We start from the raw sequence: 21,236 nt of genomic DNA, 5'->3' as shown, positions 1-21,236 counted from the left end.
CTTACAGCATCACCGCCCCTACCGACGCCTCCGCTCTGCCGACTTAGGCCTTCTCAAACCCATCACCAAATCAATACACAGAACTTTGGGGGACCGAGCATTCGCCATCGCTGCCCCCACCCTTTGGAACTCACTCCCCATCCACATTAGAAACTCAGACTCACTAACCACCTACAAAAAACTGCTCAAAACCCATCTGTTTCACCTTGCCTACAATCTATAATACCACTCTCACCATTGATTGTTTCATTTGTAAAGCGTCTTTGAGTTCCTTGGAAAGCGCTATATAAGACTTATGTATTATTATTATTATTATTACAATGCTGCCATGTATTTCATAAACAGTCCTGATTACAAATCCTATCATGTTAACAGCAATCTTAAAGGACTTCATCCAACAGAAGGAACTTTTACCTTTATAACACTGATACAAGGCAGAGACACATTAAATGGGAAGATTAGATTTTTTTATGAAAAACTTAATAACAAGGAAAACATAAAAATAGAATAACAGCTTTGTTAAGTGTACATTTCTGAAATACCCCTGTGACCTCTTATATAAAAGCACAGAAGGTAATCTGAGGAGTTAACTGTCAAAAACTTTGCCATAGTTTTAACTGTGCCATATTATTCCCAACAGATGAAGGAAGGCTAATATTCACCAGAGTTTAATACTTTTTGTATTGCTGCTACCATGAAAAAGCCTTCTGATTCCAGCTATACACAGGTTATGACTTCAGCTACTGTAATCATACAAGCAAATCTTAAAATATTCAGAGAACTGTGAATATATCAGTGTATTTACAGTAATTTGACACATATTTGTATTTATATATCATTGAATATACTGTATAACCTGTAATGTCATGTATTCTTTTACATTGTTATACAATCAAATATAAATCCATATAACTTTCTTTTTTACTTTATGATTTATAGCTAAAATCACATAGAAAGCATCAACGGGTGCAAGCATAAAATATATGACATTCAGACAGCTGCTAAATATGGAGATGTTTGCTTGGCTTACCTTGTAAAAGCCAATCCTACACAGGGCTACTGAGAGCTGAATGCGTTCTGACATCATCCCCAGCAACAGCGTTACCCCAGACAACAAACAAGCCGAGCCACAGTAACTGAATGAGGTCAGAAGAAGGATGCCTTTGAATAGGCAATGTGTTTTGAAGCACAGAAAGATATGGAGGAGAATCAATGGTCCTTCTTCAGCTGAAAGCATAGAGGTAAGAGGAAATAGTTCTCTTCATTCCCCATTCATAAATAAACAACAGATAGAGGTGGGAGAATGATAAATACTACAGAGAGAGAAAGAGAGAGAGAGAGAAAGAGTGACAACAACTAAATGGGATTAGTACAGTGCTGTCTCAAGAGATTACCATCTCAGTGACTCCATAGTGCAAAATAAAACTCCTAATTGGATTAGTCACTTTTACATTACTACACACATAATACTAAAATGTTGAAGATATTGATTGATAAAATTTGACTACAATAATATCTTCAATCTGAAGTTGAAGAAACAAGATTGAGTTTTCAGTTCAATAAGCCAATTTCAGCCACTTAAAAATACTGTCTGTGTCTGTCTTTGAGACATCTTCCAATTGAGAACACATCATTTCCAAAGAGGGAATACAGAGCTGTAATCTCACAATGGTGCATTAATCCAGAACACATAACAAAGATCACCTTCCCCAGGACACCCAGCTGTTTTGAATTTTAGAAACCATTCCACTAGGAGGACTACAAGTGACAATAAAGGCCACATATGTTAATGAACAGTAGTCCTGAACATAGGCGGAAGTCGCGGGGGGTCGGGGATGGGGGTCAGGACCCCGCCCCCATCTGAGGGTTGTCCCCCCCCTAAAATATCATTAAAATATGTGTATTGTAAATAATATAATGATATATTCTTAAAATTATTTTTTAAGAAATAAAATAATACAAATGCAAACGGGGCAACAACAAAAAAAACCTTGGTGTCCCCTTCAAAAATTGCTCTTGAGAATTGTTATGTTTATTGCCCCCCAACATTTTGATGAAATTTTCGCCCCTGGTCCTGAAGTGTATTTTTATTTCAAAGAAGAGACAAATACATTTATATTATGAATTGTGATAAAGAGATTTTGAAAAACTATTATAATATGAATAGTTGCCCTTTACGAAGGTAGCTAGTGATAATGATGATAATGGGGATAGTGATAATGATTGTGTATTCTTGAGTGGGGGGAAAAAGTCAGAAAGAGTGTCATAAATGTACAAGAAGGAAGCTGGCTGTATATATTGAAGACCTAAACAATCCAGAGAAGGATACTGATAAATACCTAACAACATACTGATTATCACGGCATGTTACTGGTGTGCCTAAATATATCCAATAGGCCTATATATTACCTTTACAATAAAAATCCATTTTGCATTTTGCATGACACCTAAGGCATTCTTGGACAATGCATTAGGTATCATGAACAGACAATGAACAATATTATTTTTTACAGAATTTATTCATCTTAGTTCATGTTAGTTCATAAAAATACAATAATTCATAGTTACTTCATGTTAGTTCATAGAGCATTGACTAATGTTTACAAAATTATTAAAAATGGATTAGTATGTTGGAATTAATATTACATTAGGTTAATAAATGCTTAATAAGTAATGTCCATTGTCCAAGTCCTTGTTAACTAATGTTGTTAACTAATGTTAACAATTGAAACCTTATTGTAAAGTGTTACCAAGGGTCTCAGATGACCATTAGTTAAACACTGAATAGGACTGACACATTGAAATTTAAATTAAATTATCTATTCTGACCTGTGTTTATTTCCCTTTCAAACAATTTGAGACCAATTTTGTGCACAAATATATAGGCTACTATGTATGTCAATTGAAAGAACAAAGACAAGTGCATCAATTCTGCAAGCTTATTTGTAAGTTTGGAGAATTTGTATTTCGTTATATCAGCTCCGCACTCTTAATAAACATCCAAAAGGTGGCAGCATTGATGCATCATTCTCACCTGTAAACTGACTGTTAAGGTTGAAAGGTATATATTTCTTGTAAAGCTGCTTTGGAACATATTTTTTTTTTTTTTTTTTTTTGTGGAATGCATGAATTGGAATTGAGATGAAAATAGTTATATAATAGTATAAGCCTACTCTAATAGTGTATAGAAAAAGGTATACACAGTCAAATTAATATAAAATTTGTACGTTTTTTTCGAGAAAATATTATTAATATTATTACTTTTTTACTTATTTATTTTTTCACTTTAGTACAATGACAATTTAAAAGCGAATTATTTAATTTTGCAAACAACATGTTGTCTGTCTTTAAAATAACACACTTTTATTTTTCTTACTCAGCAGAAATGAGTCTTTAATTTAGTCGCCTTTATATTTTATTAAGGGGGTCCCTAGCAAGAGGATTATCAATTTGAAAACCCCTAAAATAAACTATTCTACTTCACACACCAAAAATTATTTTCAGGTAAGTCCTTGGTCAATGTGAACTTGATACATGAATTATGAAATCACTTAAAGAAAAGGTTTTTTTTTTTTTTTTCCTTTTTGCTACAAAACAAAATAAATTAATAATTCTCAATCTCTTTCCCCAAAATGTATTTTGAGAGCATTAAAGGTCTGTAAACTGCAATAAAAGACAATAGTATATATTTTATAGTGCATATAATTTAAGTTAATTTTTACTGTTTAATTTATTTTACGTGTACATTGGTTTCCACTTCTGTTAAGGTAAGGTACTAAGCTTAGAAGGCATGTTTGATTATTAACTTCCAAATCATTTTAATAGAATTATCATTTCAGATCAGTTTGCATATACAATTTCAATACATTTATTGTCATACCTGTTATGCAGCTAAACTTAAGCAAGAATTTGGCCTATATTTGTCAGCTCTAAATATGGTCCACCCCATATCTTTTCATAGATACACCGTTTCCCCCCTGCCCACTCTAGAAACATAAGCTGAGGGCAGTCTTTATATAGCTTGGTTAGAGCTATCAGCAACACGTTTCTTTGCATACAACACACAAAAAATAAAGAGAATCTCTGGCCCAAGTGTCATGGCAGGAGAGGGAATAACAACTTCCCACTGGGTATCATGCCCCGTGCGCCACCAGGAGCACTTCATAACCAGGAAGCTTGCTGAATGCACTGAAGACCATCGACTCTTTGCCCTACCGGGACCTGAATGCTTGCCAGTTAAAGTGGACACTGAAGTGGGGCAATCAGACAGTGAGGACGAGGACTCAGGAGAGCCACTGTTTCGGGTCTTGCTGGACGTGACTCAGTTTAAACCAGAGGACATACTCATCCAGGTCTTTGAGGGGTGGCTGCTGATCAGAGGTCAGCATGGAGTGAGGATGGATGAGCATGGATTTGTGTCACGGAGTTTCACTAGACAGTATGAGCTGCCTGACCGTCATCTCAAGGCAGGGGACCTCAATGCCATGCTGTGTCATGATGGGATACTTGTGGTGGAGACTAAGGATCGATGGTGGCCAGCGTGTGATTTGTAAAAAGAGATGACAACACCATTTATGACATGATCATACATGTGTTGTGTTCGTTGAGTGTTTTTGATATCAGTTCCCTGTTGAAGCAATTGGCTATTATTTGCTGTGTGCACAACAGTATTGCTTTGTCATCCTAGGAATTTTGTAACTGCAAAGCTTGCCAGCATAAGAGTTATCATCAACTATGTAGTTTTTGCCAGAAATTTTGTTTAGATCAATTCTGATAAAAGTATTATAAAGCCAAACAAAAGTTTGTTATCTATTCTTCATATCGAACAAAAAAGTTATCTACTTTTTAAAAGATTGTAGAAAATCTACAATTCTTTAATATTTTTTAATATTGAGCCAACATGTTTTATTCAAGTTGACATTAAGTACTGTGATTGCAATGACAATCTCATTGCAGGAATTTAAGGTTAAGCTCTATCATAATGTCATTCCTCATTATGTCAAACTGCATTCATGTTTAACAGCATAACAATACTACGACATAGTGCTAATGTACAGACAAATCTAGACAACTACACAAATGTATGTACTGGTGGGCATGGTTGCATAATATAGGTTACTGCAAAGGCCTATCTAAACTTCTATTTAATTTTTAGTTAAAGAACTATTAAAGAATAAAAAAAAAGCAAAAACTGTGATCATAGTACAGCATGCACTTACAATGGAAGTAAATGGGTCCAGTCCATTAACATTAAAATACACATTTAAGGTTTATCACTTACAAACCTTGTATGTGTAAAGTTATTTGCAGCGTTACATCTTCTAGTGATCTTGTAAATGTTGGTAAAACTCTGATTTTATCACAGTAAAATTATGTTTACGTCTATGCCTATACTTTTGATACAGTGTCTGTATTGTAATGTTTATGGACTGGCCCCATTCACTTCCATTGTAAGTGTCATACTCTAACCATGATTAAACCACCAAGATTTTGAGGGATGAGTCAAAAATATTTTTTGTGGTAATTAGCATTATGCCAAAAATGCTGTCAATTGAGCTTAAAGGAATATTTCACCCAAAAATCATAATTTACACACCCTCATGCCATCCCAGATGGGTAGGCCTTTCTTTCTTCTACTGAACACAAATGGTGATTTTTAGAAGAATATTTCAGCTCTGTTGATTCTCGCAATGCGAGTGAATGGGTACCAAAAGTTTTAAGCTCCAAAAGCATATAAAGGCAGCATAAAATAATCAAAACGAATCCAGTGGTTAAATTAATATCTTCAGAAGTGATATGATAGGTGTGAGTGAGAAACAGATTAATGTTTAAGTCCTTTTTTACTCTCAATCTCCACTTTCACTTTCACATTCTTCTTCTTTTGTTTTTGGAGATTTGCATTATTTGAGCATATCACCGCCTAATATGCAGAGAGGAGAATTTGCAGTAAAAAAAAAAAAAAAGCACAACAAAATTTATACTGTTTTAATGTCAACAATTTTTCATATGAGAGGGGCCCAGAGCAATACAGAGTCAGGGGGCCCAGAATTCCTTGCTATGGCCCTGTTATCACATATCTCATCATTTTGGCCCTAATCTTAGAGTTGAATTGATTTGTGAGACATAGCCTACTTATTTTCTTGTCTATGTCGCTGTCGCTGATCTGGTTTTCATTGCACCACATGAATAAATGAATATAGAGGGATAAAAACGTTATATATATATATAAAAAAAAAAAAGTTAGTCAAAGAGACCAGTCCCATATCAGGTTGTTAGATTTGATTCGTGCTGCCTGGTTTCATGCTTTCAGGGTTGCTCCGCCTTCGACTACCCAGACTGGTTGCGCTGAGATCTGCTCTGTTTGGCTCGAGTGAGATACACTGCGGCTCGTGTAGGACGGGCGCACAGCAACGGGGCTCCGGACTGTAAACACCACGGATGGAGAAATGACTTCTGCTCACAGTTCTGTCCAACTGAAGCAAGGCAGCTGATTGATTGTCAAAATATTGTATGTCTGGTGCGGATAGAAACCTGGATATTGTGTATTTACGGTCCCCGCAGCAAACGAGTAAGGGGCAGTTCACACCGAATGCGTTGTTGCCTCTTTCCGCGCTGCTTTTCAATTGTTTACTGTGTAAAGACGCGCTAGACGGACGTCTTTGACCGTAGCCCCACGTCTCGCTATTTGCCTAGTGTCTCGCGCAGGAGCGCCCTGTTGTTTAGACGTAGTTTTTGTAGTTAAAACGAACTTTAACTCGAGACAACCGCGTTCAGTCTGAACGGCCCCTTGTGTTGTCAGTAACACGGGGGTCAGTGAGATAGTTTGGGTTCGAGTTAGCTGGCTGATACCCTAGCCTCATAAGGAGCAACTTGTTGGCGTCATGGCTATGCGCGGGAGAGCTCTGTATGACTTTAATTCGGAAAACCCGGGGGAGATAACGGTGAAGGAAAATGAGATAGTTACTCTGTACAGCGAGCAGGACATTGAGGGTTGGTTGGAGGGAACGAACAGCGGAGGACAGAGGGGGCTTTTACCTGCGTCCTACGTTGAGGTCTTGAGGAATGACTGCGTCTCCTCTATTAACAACAACATTTCTCGATGTGCCAGTATTCCCACTGGTGGCTTTGACTCCTCCTGCAAAGTTCAGAGTCAAGAGCCCTACAACAACGCGCCAGCATCCAGCTTCACAGACTACTCTGGTCTACCTCAACAACATCCTGTTACCCCAGGCAGTGATGATGATTGGGATGATGAATGGGATGATAATTCATCTGTAGCAGACGAGCCAAGTGTTGTTGGTGGAGGTTACAGGAATTATGATGGAACTGGCCCCTCTACCTACAATGTCTCCACATCCTCTATGCCTAGAGGTGCACAGCAAGCCAAGAGCTCAGCTACAGTCAGCAGAAATCTGAACAGGTTCTCAACTTTTGTAAAGTCAGGAGGGGAGGCTTTCGTGCTGGGCAAAGCATCTGGCTTTGTGAAGGATGGGGATAAAATCTGTGTTGTGATGGGTCAGTATGGCCCAGAATGGCAGGAAAACCCATACCCATTCAATTGCACTATTGATGATCCAACTAAGCAGACTAAATTCAAAGGCATGAAAAGTTACATTTCCTACAAACTGACTCCTACCCACATGCAGAGTCAAGTCAACAGAAGATATAAGCATTTCGATTGGCTCTATGATCGATTAGTGGAGAAATTTCCTGTCATCTCAGTGCCACACATCCCAGAAAAACAAGCCACTGGGCGTTTCGAAGAAGATTTTATTTTGAAGAGGAAAAGAGGGCTGATATGGTGGATGAACCATATGACCAGCCACCCTGTGCTTGCCAAGTGTGATGTCTTCCAGCACTTCCTCACCTGCCCCAGCACGGATGAAAAGATTTGGAAGCAAGGGAAGAGGAAAGCCGAGAAAGATGAGCTGGTCGGTGCCCATTTTTTCCTCACCATCAGCACTCCTGCAGCCCCTCTTGACCTACAAGATGTTGAAAGCAGAATTGATGGATTCAAGGCCTTCACCAAGAAAATGGATGACAGTGTGATCCAAGTGAATGCCACGCTCGGTGAGTTTGCAAGGAAACAGATAGCTGGGTTCAAGAAAGAATATCAGAGAGTGGGACAGTCTTTTAAGTATCTAAGTCAAGCATTTGAGCTGGACCAGCAACCATACTCAGTTGGTTTGAACCAAGCAATTGCATACACAGGGGTAGCCTTTGAAGATATTGGTGACTACTTTGTGGAGCAACCTAAACAAGACCTGGATCCAGTGATGGACCTGCTAGCTCTGTACCAAGGACACCTTACTAACTACCCGGATATCATCCATGTACAGAAAGGTAATCATTTATGCATTGTGTATTTATATGTATCATCATCATCATTATCCAAATATGTATGAAACTGCTTCACCGAGATAGGTCAATATTGATGTAGTTTTTAACACAAGGCACATGATCATATCAAAAGCTATACTAGGGTCACAGTAAGCATTGTTGCTCTCTGTGCTCTCCTAACCACAATTTGCTTTGCTGAATGGTTTTGCTTGTATTGAAGTGCCACTGATGAGTTCACTGGTTCTTCTGGTTTCATCTGATCGCTGAGTCACATGGGGTGAGCTGTGGCTGACATGCTTTTCATGTGGTCGGTAAATGATCCATATGATGACAAAGACTGAAACTATTGACATTGCACCCTGCTCAAGGAAAGTTGCAAGAGAGGTTCAGTATACCAGCGATCATTTAGTCAATAGTGTTGATTTAAGGATGGCTATTTTAGCCACAATGGTAATTCTGATTTACTGACACATCTCTGACAAATACAGAATAATAAGTCTTTGATCTAATTAAAAAAGAACTGAGCTTGTTAATCCTTTATCATAATGATACAATCATGATGAGATTTATTTATAATTTTCTTTATGTACTTAATGAAGTGAAATATGCAAGAACCCCAGAAAGCATGCAAGAGTATAGCAATCACACCGTCAGCTGTATGCTTGAATATGTGTGAAGCTTATGTAGTTCAGAGTTACAGATGTTTGTTTTTCTCAGAGCTACGGGTCCTAAAACAGGTCTGAAACTATTTTTAAGAAGACTTCATTTTTTTGGCTCTATCATATCATCATCATCATATCATCATCAAATTTGTGGCTTAGACTGACTGACAGGCTGTAATGTTTTATTTAAAATCTAAGCTCAGATTTACTTTTATTCCAGGCTATCATTTTACTTATGCAAAGTGCAGTAGTTTAAAGCATAATATTGTTTTTAAATTAATCAGCTAAATCCACATGAATCACAAGAAACCAATTACTGCCTCGAGCGTAAGAACCCTTAAAGACAGGACTTGATGAAGTTACTATAAATTCACACAAGCCAAGTTGTTGAGTGTTCTTAGGGTAGTTCTTAAGGGTTTTTATGTTATTCTGGTACTTTCGTTCATCTTCACTGGTGTGATGAGGAATTTTATATGTTTTTTAATATGTTTTCACTGTCTGTCTGTCTCGAAATATAGGCAACACTGAGATTTACAAGCTGTTTCTTCAGGCCAACTTTATTTGGCTACTCAAGACCACAGTGTAACCATAACATTAACAAATAGTGTGTGACTATGTATAAGCCTACAGAGGATGTCTGTGAGCTACAGAGTAGCAGTTGAGCATGCGTATGTCTGCTATATGCTATAGATAGTGTATATTGAGAATGTTTTGATGTGATTGTTTAGATTCCAAAATGTGAGCCACAAAGCTTGAAAAAGTGGCCTGGATGTAAGCTGGACTCATTTATGACAGTTACATGTGTCAAGCAGATGTTTAATGAGCTACAGCATGGTGTTATAGAGACCAGTGTCACTGCATTGTGAGTGCACAATGCTTTGGACAAATTGAAATGCTGTGTTGTACTTCATGCATAGAGGACTTAGTGCCATGCTGACCCTGCTGCAACTGATCCACCCATTCACAGTCTGACTGTCTGGTCACCTGCAGCTTGCTGAATCCTACATAAAATCCCACACATGTTCTTTTAGCAAATGTTTATTTACTGTCCTAAAACATTATTGTCTTCAATAACATTAAGGTGGCAAAACGACCTTGTGCTTTTGGTCTACAGATGTGCAAATTTGATCATTGCTGCATTGTATAGCTGCACCCACAATTTCACACTTAACTCAAATAAATGTGAGAAAAAGTAGGCACACTTAGAGTTATCATGTAAAATCAGCAAGCCATAAAATGAGTCAAAAGAAGGAAATGAGAATAGCTGTTCCCTTTTCTACACCTCTAACAAAAAATAGATGTGGTCTTCAAACTGTGCTCTCTGACTAGAAGCTGTTGGCAGACACATTCAGTACCCTCAGCCCCCCTAAGGGAAAAAACAGTACAACAATAATTTCCTGCCTTATCTTCCCCAAGGCATTCATTCGTCTATCTGTCAGAAGCAATAAAACAATTATTGTGGGTTTGGTTTGTGGTCATACACTGCAAAAAATTATGTTATAGTATATGTGGTTCTTATGACAGTGAGTAGTAACTCAAATGTGAGCTGGACATTAAAACTGGGGAAGTTCAAACATGTGCAATATGATTGGCTGAAGAAGCATGTGGTATTTCCATTATTCAGTGCGCTAGCATAATGTCTAAAATTATCTCTTGTCAATCTGTTCTAGGTGAAGTAAAAAGACCTATTTTTGTATTTAATTCCTCAGCCATAAGAGAAAGTATTTAATTACTATTTACATAAATCTGTGAACTAAAGCCTAATTTATACCATGGAATAATTTTTTTTCTTCTCCTGAACGAACTTAAGCTCCCTAGGTGAACATAGCCTGTGTCTGCAATACACAATGTGAATTTTAGGGTGGGCATCAGATTAAAAAAAAGTGTACATTTTGAACAACTTTGGAGAGTCTGGCTTTATAATTATTTTGTTTTAATGTTAAGGTAGTAACCTGGCTAGCTACAATCTCTTCAACTGGCAAACACAATTGTAAATAATATTACGACCAAGCCACACCCATGGTTGGTGTTATCATGTCATCAAGGCTCTTCAACTTCGATTTGCAGGAACAAGAGAAATTTCACCAAACGAACACACTAGCTGAACAAAAATGTGCTTTTTGTCACAATTTTTAGACACACTAACAAAGTCCGTTCGCCCTGCATGTATAAATTAACCTTCACTGTCACTGCTGTTTTTCAGGAAAGACAATTATTGGAGTCACAGGATCCAACCCAGAAGATGATAGATTTCAGTCATGCTAAATGTCTAGTAATTCACAGATGATGACTTTTGTAATATCCCTCAGTTCCAAAGCAAATTAAACCTGCTGTCACCCTTGTTTTGGCAGTGATCTTCATTTGCCTTCTCATTTGTTTGTAACAAACCAAAAATTTGTATCTTTGTCATGCAGGAATATATAATGTGCCACCTGTGTTATCATCAGGTTGAAGTGAATGAAAAAAGGTTGAGTGTTTGGATGTGTAATATGGTCTGGGGGAGTCAGGAGGGAATATCTGGTCTCCGGTTGCAGATGAATGACAGCAATGTGTTGTGTAATAGCACATCACGTAAAGGGTGAAAAGGTTCTGCGGCAGCACAGACATTGTTGTGGCTCAGTTGAGTGTAGCTTCCACATGTCTCTCCTTCTTTCTCTGACAATTTTCATACTTCTCTATTGTGTGGCAAACCTCTATGGTTTTCTTACTACCACTGTGTGTTTGATGTTCCACCTTCCAGAAGCTGTTTTCATACATGCTTGGCAGCAATAAAGTGTACAGATGCCTTGATTGGGGGAACAGAACCTGTTTTAATGGTTATTATAAAGGCCTAGCGGCTATTTGATTTGATTTAGGCATATAGCCTCTATTTAGTAGGCTATGTACTTTTAGTAATGTATGTACAATATGTCTCTTATCTAATCTTAAATGCTTTAATCCTCATATTCTGTTTGTGGTTTGAGAGACCCAAAAGCCATTATAATAGCTTGAAAAATATCCTTAACATTGAAATATCAGGTTGATACTACATACCTTTTCCTTATTACATGGGAACTGATTATTTACAAAATCTTAACTTAATGTCATGCTCTAGCCATCCTCCATGAAAAGGTATAGACCCCAGGTATAAAATATGAGCAAATGCAATACATTTTCACAGATGGTAATATTCTCTGACTAGTGTACACACTATATACTGTATATAAACTCCTGCCAGTGGGTTATTTTGATTTCTTTGATTTATGTTTTTCACAATAAGTTTTACCTGGGTCAAATTGACCCCAAACAGAAAAAATTTTACGAGAATGAATACCAGTCACATTTCTGCAAATAGCAGCCTACTTTCTCGATAAAAAAATAGCAATGCATCTTCAATAATATCTGCTTAAGTCATTTGAAGATAAGAGGTTAATATCAAATTACCATGATCGTTTTTACATGCGTATCATTGGTGTTTCTGGACTTCCAAATATAAAAACACTGTTTAGTGGGTCTCAACAGAATATGTAAGGTTTAATAAATTCGATAAGTGTTAGCCACTCAAGAGGTCAAGCTGTAAACATTTCCCTCGAATTCCTTACATTGTGTTGTGCTTCAGAGTTTCACCACTCACTGAAAGTCTCTGCCTCACCACTAAAGTTTGTTGATTTCGGTTATGACTGAAATCCATCTGTCATGCCTGGTCTGTTTTTCCTTAACATGCACCATGTCTATTTGAAGTGCATTTTTCTTTCTCTTTGTCCTTTATGCTCTTTTGCACTGTTTTTGTGTGAGTCACTGTGCTCATGTGAGTGTTTGACTAGTGGGAGGAATTTTAGGGATCTGGGTTACTCTCAAGCAAAGACCTCTTTTGCCAGAAGGCAGAATGTACAGAGTTTTGGGGGATGGGAGATTTGGGAATATCTTGCATGTTTTTCCTCAACTAGCAGGAACGTCAGCCATCTGCTCATGCAGGACTACACTCCACAACTCGTAAAACAAGGCTTTTTAGAGAGGATTATTATATCATGACATATTGGATTTAGACTAATACTGTATGCCTTCAATTATAGCCTCTATACCTTCATTCATGCTGCATTTGACATAAGATTTAACCTTTAATAAAGTTTTAGAGAAGTAGAACAATTTGTGCAGAAGGGTGACGTCAGAGTCAGACATTGCGTACTATAGTTGCAACCTCAAAGATGCTATAGCATTGTCACGGTCTCGCTCACCTGCACCGTGTTTCGTGTCGTTTGCCCCGTGTTTTCTGTTTCACCCGTCACTAGTCACGTTCCATGTCACGCTCTCTTGTTATCCGCCCCATGTTTTCTGTTTTACCGATCACGCTCCCTGTCATGTCTTCCTTGTTGTCCGCCTGTGTTTCACTGTCTCTGTGAAAACTACACTTCCCTTCTTCCCGTCTTTTCCGGCCCTGTCACTGTGTTATTGTCCGCACCTGTCCGTCATTTTGTCATTACCTTGTCTCTTTATTTAAACCCCGCTGTTTTCCCTTCCCGTTGACGTGCGTTGGCGTTTTCATGTCGATGTCTGGAATTTCATGTTCGTGCCTATGCCCGTTACTGCTCTTTGTTCGTGTTCCCTACTGTTTACCAGGTCGATCGTGGATTACCCTGCCCACTGTGGATGTTCTCTGCCCAGTCACTCCTGCACCCCTCCTGTGTTAAATCCAGTATTTCTAGTTTGTGTTTTCCCATCGTGGATCTTTTCATTTGTTCCTGAGTTTGTTTACTTTGTGTTGTCTCAAATAAAACTGCGTTTGGATCCCAAACACCCGTCTGCCTTCTCCTGCTTCCCGCAGTCGTAACAAGCATCATGATCTGTTACAAAAAAATTAGGCCACGTTCTCACTTAAGTGCAGTACAGAGTGTGCCTGACAAGGTTAAACCAGTAACGCTGATCGCATGCCATTTGGTGAGGCATGTCTCTATTCCCATAGAAGTTCCATTTATGTGACACAAAGGTTACACTATATATTATATACACTAGATATTTACATCAATGTAAGGATGCAATCTTTTCCTAATAGCATTTCTGCACTCATTGAATCATTAACGGTAATTCCTTACAATTATACCCCTTCTCTTTCTCAAACAATGGGAGAACCTGTTTTATCATTTTGATTGTTGTTAAGTCAAGTCACTGTATTTGACACTTATTGAAGGTCAATCTCATTTCCAGCCATTTAATTTGAAGCATCTTTGTCATTCATTTACTCACTCTGTCTCAAGTTTTATTATGGTCTTTACAGAGTCAAAGAGCATATATGCATATATTTATTTATCATTGTTTAAGTTTAAAGTTGTATACTTTAACATAATGTAATGCATTATGAATTTGAACTAGTCTAACGATTAACAATGTTTATTTTTATAAACTAACATTAACCAAGATAAATAAGTGCTGTAAAAATATACAGTTTATTGTTAGTTCTTGATTCATAATACAGTAACTAATGTTAACAAATGGACCCTTATTGTAAAGTGCTATGCTACCAATGTTTTTGTGTATTGACCGCTAAACTGAAATTGACCATTGTTCAAGGCACGTGAATTCCAACATCTGTGCTAATTTCATGTCTCTTTTATCATTCCATGGTCTCTGTCACATAATCAAAGAATTTTATACTTCAATATTTCAGAATTTTATAAATCAATATTTCATGACCATTTATTTATTTAAGTAACAGTGTAATAAATTGGAAAACGCACAGTCAGCTGCTAATTTAAAACCTTAAAGGTATAGTTCACCAAAAATTAAAATTCTCTCATCATTTACTCATCCTCATGTCATCCCAGATGTGTATAACTGTCTTTCATCTGCTGCACACAAATTAAGATTTTTAGAAGAATTTCTCAGCTCTGTAGGTCCTCACAATGCAAGTGAATTGGTGGCAAAAATTTGAAGCTCCAAAAATCACTTAAATCAGCATAAAAGTAATCCATACGACTCCAGTGGTAAAATCAATATCTTCAGTAGCTATATGATAGGTGTGGGTGAGAAACCCACATTTTTATGGTCGACATTGTCGATAACTTCGACTAATCATTTCAGCCCAACTAGGATCAATTATGAAAAAAAGCCCAGTTTATTTGCACATGTTGTCTGTACTGGATTAGTGCCTGATTCAATAAAGGAAATGCAAACTGATCTTGTCGGCCAGTTCTCAGCACTACTTTCACTATACTGTATGCCAAAAGTGTGCTTGACCACATAGAGCATACTGCTCTGCATATGGTATATGGCAGGTTATAATGCTGTTATCCATCATTTGATTGTTATTTGATGAATTACTGCTTCCGCTTTTGTAATTGTGCAGAGCAAATAGCACATAGGTTTGTTAATGAAGTGCTGTCTATAACGAGACAAATTTTCATAGAAAAGGAGGCATGTTTCCATGGAAAAATTCAGTTTACATACTCGATACGAAGAGATATCTCAGTGCTGATTGCACCAGCTAAAACTAGATTGTGGGTGGTTAGTGAACAAGATGCAGATTTTTGCACTGAAATAGGCCTACCACTTGCAAAAGTGGGGCGAAACCATAGTGTTTTCCAATGATTTTATACATCAGTTATGAAGGCTGGAGGATGTCACAAAAGTAGAAAATTTACAAATACATCTTAAAAGTGGCAGTTAGATTTCTAGTGACTTATCATTTAATTTCACAGTACAGGCAGAAAAACAATGTTTCTGTCAAAGCCACATTCATATAGGCCTATTGCAAAGGTTTCTGAGATATCCTATCTTGCAAAACAAGACCTTGTTAAATTGCACACTTACGGAATTATTAAATCACAAAATAAGTCTATGAAATGTCTGTCAATATTTAGTTTAAGTGAAGTTCTGCTCTGTCCACAGGTGCTCTAACAAAGGTAAAGGAGAGTCGAAAGCATGTAGAGGAAGGGAAGATGGAGAGCCAGCAAGCAGACGGGATCAAGGAACGCTGCAACATCATCTCCTTCGCTACACTGGCCGAGATCCAGCACTTCCATCAGATTCGAGTGCGGGACTTTAAAGCTCAGATGCAGCATTGCCTACAACAGCAGATCAGCTTCTTCCAGAAGATCACTGGCAAGCTTGAGGAGGCATTGCAGAAGTATGACAATGCCTAAATAAACCATCTTTGGATCAGACAGACAGAGATACATCTCGCTCAACAGAGATCCAGGCAAGGGACTGCCAGCCCCACTCTATCAATATGACAAACAGAGAACCCTCCTGTTTAAAATTGGTGAAATTAATGTCAGTTGTAAGGGACTATATATTGTTTGGAGGAAGTATGTAGTGAGATGGTTATTATTAACCTCTCTTGCAATGGTTGGACTTGTTTTGACTGTATTATCTGTGAAGCTAGTGAGTAGGAAAGTGACGCACAGAGAAGTTGGGAATGCTGGCATTGTCCTAACATCACAGAGAGCATGTTATGTTATGTCTTTTATCCTGCTACTATTGTAATATTTTAGACAGTGTTGCATAGTCTTCCCAGTTGAATGATATATTGATATGACTCGATGAGCTTCTGTGACTCTTCACTGCAATTTTTAAACATTTGAGCCCTTCTTAGCCAACCTTAGACTAAATGTTTACAGGCCTCGCAGAGCCGCTGTTATCTCTGTTGTGCCTTTTGATCCTGTCTTGTTGGTATTTTTATAATTTCTTAAAAAGAAATGTATATAATTATATGATAGGATTTGTTTTTACAAGGTTTGATTTTATTATCTTATTATAATGTCACAACAGCTTAAAGTGGCACAGTTAAGTAAAAGTTAGCTTCAGGCTTGAGATAAGCTTCAAGCGTAGGAGCAGCTGGATACAGTGGAATAATTTGGTATCCAGTCTGTTTTTTTCCCATGATATTTTGGGTCAAATGCAGAACACAATGTGCAAAAATGGCAGTTCCCACCAGATTACCTGTCACCACACTGAGACAGTTGAGGGAAAAAAAAATTATATTAACAGAATGCACAGCACACTCAGGATTCATTTACACTTTCCAGGGTGCTCAGATTATTTAATTTATTTTCTACTAAAGATTTTTACTCATCATTTTCCAAGAAGAATATCATCTAACTGCTAAAATGTTAAAGACTTTCCCAAATAAATTGTTCACCTAACTTTACTTGTTGCATCAAATATATATTTTGTGTTTTGTTGGAGGCACTAATTGTCAGCCACGCATTGAACATCGCATTGAATTAATAGAAAAATATCAATAACCATCTGCTATGGCAAATGTTGCAGGTTTTATATATTTTTCTCTCTTTTTTCCTGTTTTATTCAGCATATATCTTCAGCTCTTTCATAGACACTGAAATTGACGCCCCTGTTTCATTACAAACACCAGTGTCATACTAAAAGAAAGGAAAGAGGACAGATTTTAAGGGGGCTCTTGTTTTCTTATACATGTTTAAGCATGAAAAATGTGAAAGTGGATCATTGGATTTATGTTTCAAGTTCAACACTATCACAACATCGTTTGACTGAAAAATGTGGTTATGCTCTATTTTCATAGTTTACATAATGAAAGTCATGATAATGATAGCCAACAGAAACGTGTGATGGTTAATTTGCATCAGCAATAAAACCACATTCAACTTTTCAACATTCATCACTTTACATCCTCTTTGGGTCTTTACAATATCACAATCCTTGTTCTTATGAATAAGATTTTAACTCAGTTCACAAGCAGTTGATCTGAATTTTTTATTATACACACAGTTTTATGGCCTTATACATGTTAATTGAGCGTGTTAATTAAGTGAAAAATTGTATGTTACAAAATTAATTTGTGTCACCATTTAAGTGAACTGAATTACTGCAAAAAGCGAAATGGTTACTGAAAATTGTTAAATATTAAAAGAAATGCATACTATACATTGAAACTCTTGAATGAAAGTTAATGGTCATGTAATTTGCAAACTAACTGTTAGACAACATGCTGTAGGTTTTATTACACAAGTTTAATTATTGCTGTCAAAGTCAACAGTGATATTTCTGTTCTTGATATGTAATGAAGGAAGTGCTCCCTGTGAATGGCCACAAATGCCTTTTTCAAGGCTGTGGGAACACTACCTGTTTGTCAGACCTGCCCACTCTTGTAGTTGGCTGTGGCGCAGCTGCTTCTCTTCAGCACTGGCTGTAAACACAGAAGCATGCCCTGCTTTCAGCAGGATGTCTATCAGGGAGGCATGCCAAACAAGCCTCCTACTGTCAGGCATGGGCAACCCCTTCTCAAAATCTTCATCAAAAAAGCTTCATTACTTTTAATGCCATTTAGGTTTCTTGATATTTCTAAATTAGAAAACAGCATATTCATATAGAAATCAAAATAAGGTATAAGAAGATTTCAGTGTATCCATCTTTTCTGCATTGTAAACATGCCCTTTCCCTCCAGAGACAACAAACGTAAAATATTTAGGGTTCCCGTGGTCATGGAAATATCTGGGTATTCGAAAATTGTGATTACAAGTCCTGGAAATTAATGGAAATGTATAAAATCTTAAAAAGTCATGGAAAGTTCTATAGTCTATATAGTCTTTATAGTCATTATAGAAAGTTTGTCAGTGCAGTCCTTATTCAGGAATCCTTGTCCAGTAATCAAAAGGCTGGAAAAGTCAAGGAAATTAATTGGTCATTAGGGATGTGAACAATAAGTTAAGCATAATCGACAGCATTTGTGGCAAAATGTTTATTTCCACAAAAATGTATTTTGACTTATCCCTCCTTTTCTTAAAATAAAAATCTGTTTTCCATTGAGGCACTTACAATGGAAGTGAACGGGGCCAATTTTTGAACATTAAAATACTCACTTTATAAAAAGTATAGCCACAAAACATAAAGGATATACCTGTCAACATGATTGTAGTTTTATAAAAATCACTTACTAAACTTTTCTGTGTAAAGTTATAGCCAATTTTACAACTTTGTTGCGATGGCCATGTCAACAATCCCTAAAACCCTAAAATGACTGTAAAAAATATGCTTTAAAACAACTTTTCAGCTCAGGTTATTTAATCTAATTTGATCTTTTTCTGCCATCTGTTATAATTAGTTTTATTTTCTAACTATTTTGACACCGTTTCTAGCAAATAATGTGTCTGTCTATTTCTGTTTGCGTTGCATCTCCCAGCATCTCTCAGTGGTAGTCTGTCTGTTGTGTAATTTTGTTAGCATGTAGTTAGATTACAATGTTAAAGCCAGTCTCTACCCACTGTCACAATAGGCACATATTTAATAGTTGACTCAAATATTTAGTAAGTATTTTTGAGAAACAAGCAGTGCTGTGGGTGTCGGAATGCTAAACGTTGGATTTAAATGGCTTGACAGGAAAATGCATTCCAGATGATTTCAACTGCAGGGACACAAGTTCCTCCCAAAGGAGCTGATGGAGGAGTCACTATTGTTTTTTTCTAATGTAAAATGTTGTATTTGTTTTCTGCAATTGTCAGTAAAGAAAAGGTAGCCAGAGAGCTTCTTAAAGGTGCACACAGTAATTCTAATCCAATACACTTTTTGTCAAATTTGGCAAATATCTCCTCACTGTCTGATAGCTGTCCATTCTGTGGGTGGGCTGAAAAGAAATCTAGTATATGTCCTGGCACAGCCCTGGCTCTGTAAATGGGACAAAAACAAAGTGGATCAGACCGATCCACAATACACTATTCCAATCAATCAGCAACAGGTAGTGGTTCTTGCACATGTACAGGATGGGGGGTGAGGGCAGAGCGAGAGGGAATTTCATTAGAAGAGCGATGGCAAATCTTGCTGATGCGAACTTTCTAAACTACATGGAGGACAAATGGCTGAGAAACAAATATAAGCAAAACTAAACTAAAAAAGAAGGATTATGATAAGTTGAGGGCTAGGAGCTGCATACGTCCACATTGCTTCTTCGTCAAATAGCAATGTCAAATATAAAGTCTGTAGTAGAAACTTCCACCTTGAGTAAAAAATAGCATGTAAAATATGCATGTGTAATTCACCATTGTCAAACAGAAAATCAACATGATATAGTAGTCATTTGTGTTGTAATAATAAAAAGAAATATATAGTGTGATAGTAAACTTATATAAAATAATCTTAAAAATATGATTTATGGAAGCGCAAAAAAATATATTGTGTCTTTATACACATTTGGTAGGCAAATTAAGCATATTTTAGCAATTTTGCTAATTTCTTTCACTATTCAGACAAGAAAGACTGAGGAATACTAAAGAGGTATGGGCATAACTTCAATAAATAGATTAAGTGCAGGGGTGGAATGAGGTCCCGGGTCACTAAAGACCCAAGGTATGTATTTAAGGGTTAAATTGAGTTTGAGTTTATAGAAATATTTAGAGAAAACAAAATGCATCCTCAAGGTCCTTTGATAACTCTTAGGGGAGGTAAAGTCAAACAAAAGCTTATTTATAGTTATTTATAGAGTATTTTTTCTGTTACAGGAAATGGGTCATTGTTTGCATGATAATATGTATAAAATGCAAATTATGTCAAGCAGAGATTACTAGATTGGTAGACATTACTTTATGCAATATAAAGAGTGTTGGGGAGTAGGTATACATGAAATGGGATTGCGTATTTAAAATACAAAATATAAGTAACTGTAGTCCACTACAGTTCCAATTTAAATAATTGGTAAATAGAATACAGTTACATTATAAAAAAAAAATTTTGATTACTGAAGAGATTTCTTTGCATTTTATTATCATTTGTTTCATTTAATATTTAGTCCTTTCAGATGGAAAACATTTGTACATATAAATGAGGCGATCCAAAGAGCGTCTGAGCAGCAGTAAAACACTTTCTTATGATGTGTTACATTCATACGAGCAGACAGAGAAGTTTGAAGTAAGTTTGGAGCAGAAGAAATGGAAATACACCTTGTGTAAATTGTCAGCATTACGCTAAGCTAAAATGCTATTTCTGGCCATTTTACAATAACATGTTTCCAGACACGATCTTATTTTTTTATCAAGAAAATTCACGTTGGATTACAATTTCTTTTTTTCTAGTAAGACCTTTGATATTAGGGCAAAAATCATAATCTTGATAATAAAGTTTGTCTTGTTTTCTTGTAAACATAGCTAAAAATCCTTAAAACAAGATCAGTTTGATTTATCTAGTTTTAGAAACAACACTGCATAAGATATTTAGGTTTTTCAGAGAATGTATTTTAACATGTGTATTTTGTCTTACTGTACTTGCTGTACAGAGTTTTTATAGTCAAAACAA

At 36.7% G+C, this 21,236-nt stretch overlaps 3 protein-coding genes across 3 annotated transcripts in view; 2 read left to right on the top strand and 1 right to left on the bottom strand.

Annotated features, from left to right (window-relative positions):
- LOC127634964 (ADP-ribosylation factor-like protein 15) overlaps positions 1 to 1,252 on the bottom strand; it is a 187,321-nt gene extending 186,069 nt beyond the window's left edge. The window contains exon 1 of the mRNA XM_052114748.1: positions 1,031 to 1,252. The gene's annotated coding sequence lies outside the window, so the exon portion shown is untranslated. The remainder of the gene's footprint in view (positions 1 to 1,030) is intronic.
- A 2,764-nt stretch (positions 1,253 to 4,016) lies between these two features.
- On the top strand, positions 4,017 to 4,786 carry hspb3 (heat shock protein, alpha-crystallin-related, b3). The gene has a single exon (XM_052125902.1). It carries the CDS (start codon positions 4,098 to 4,100, stop codon positions 4,551 to 4,553), a length of 456 nt encoding a protein of 151 aa, XP_051981862.1. The 5' UTR covers positions 4,017 to 4,097; the 3' UTR covers positions 4,554 to 4,786.
- A 1,585-nt stretch (positions 4,787 to 6,371) lies between these two features.
- LOC127640964 (sorting nexin-18-like) lies at positions 6,372 to 17,124 on the top strand. The gene is made up of 2 exons (XM_052123709.1): positions 6,372 to 8,343; positions 15,864 to 17,124. The coding sequence occupies exons 1-2, from the start codon at positions 6,882 to 6,884 to the stop codon at positions 16,115 to 16,117; spliced, it is 1,716 nt and encodes a 571-aa protein (XP_051979669.1). The 5' UTR covers positions 6,372 to 6,881; the 3' UTR covers positions 16,118 to 17,124.
- The last annotated feature ends 4,112 nt before the right edge of the window (positions 17,125 to 21,236 follow it).

This window comes from Xyrauchen texanus, chromosome 4, assembly GCF_025860055.1.
Source record: "Xyrauchen texanus isolate HMW12.3.18 chromosome 4, RBS_HiC_50CHRs, whole genome shotgun sequence".
NCBI lineage: Eukaryota > Metazoa > Chordata > Actinopteri > Cypriniformes > Catostomidae > Xyrauchen > Xyrauchen texanus.
The sequence above is the reverse complement of the archived record's forward strand: the minus strand, read 5'-3'. Positions and strand labels throughout refer to the sequence as shown.

Excerpts from the sequence above, each read along its gene's own strand:
- hspb3 (XM_052125902.1), top strand. The coding sequence starts at position 4,098 with ATGGCAGGAGAGGGAATAACAACTTCCCACTGGGTATCATGCCCCGTG.
- LOC127640964 (XM_052123709.1), top strand. The coding sequence starts at position 6,882 with ATGGCTATGCGCGGGAGAGCTCTGTATGACTTTAATTCGGAAAACCCG. Across the intron at positions 8,344-15,863 it reads TATCATCCATGTACAGAAAG|GTGCTCTAACAAAGGTAAAG; the intron begins GTAATCATTTAT and ends CTCTGTCCACAG.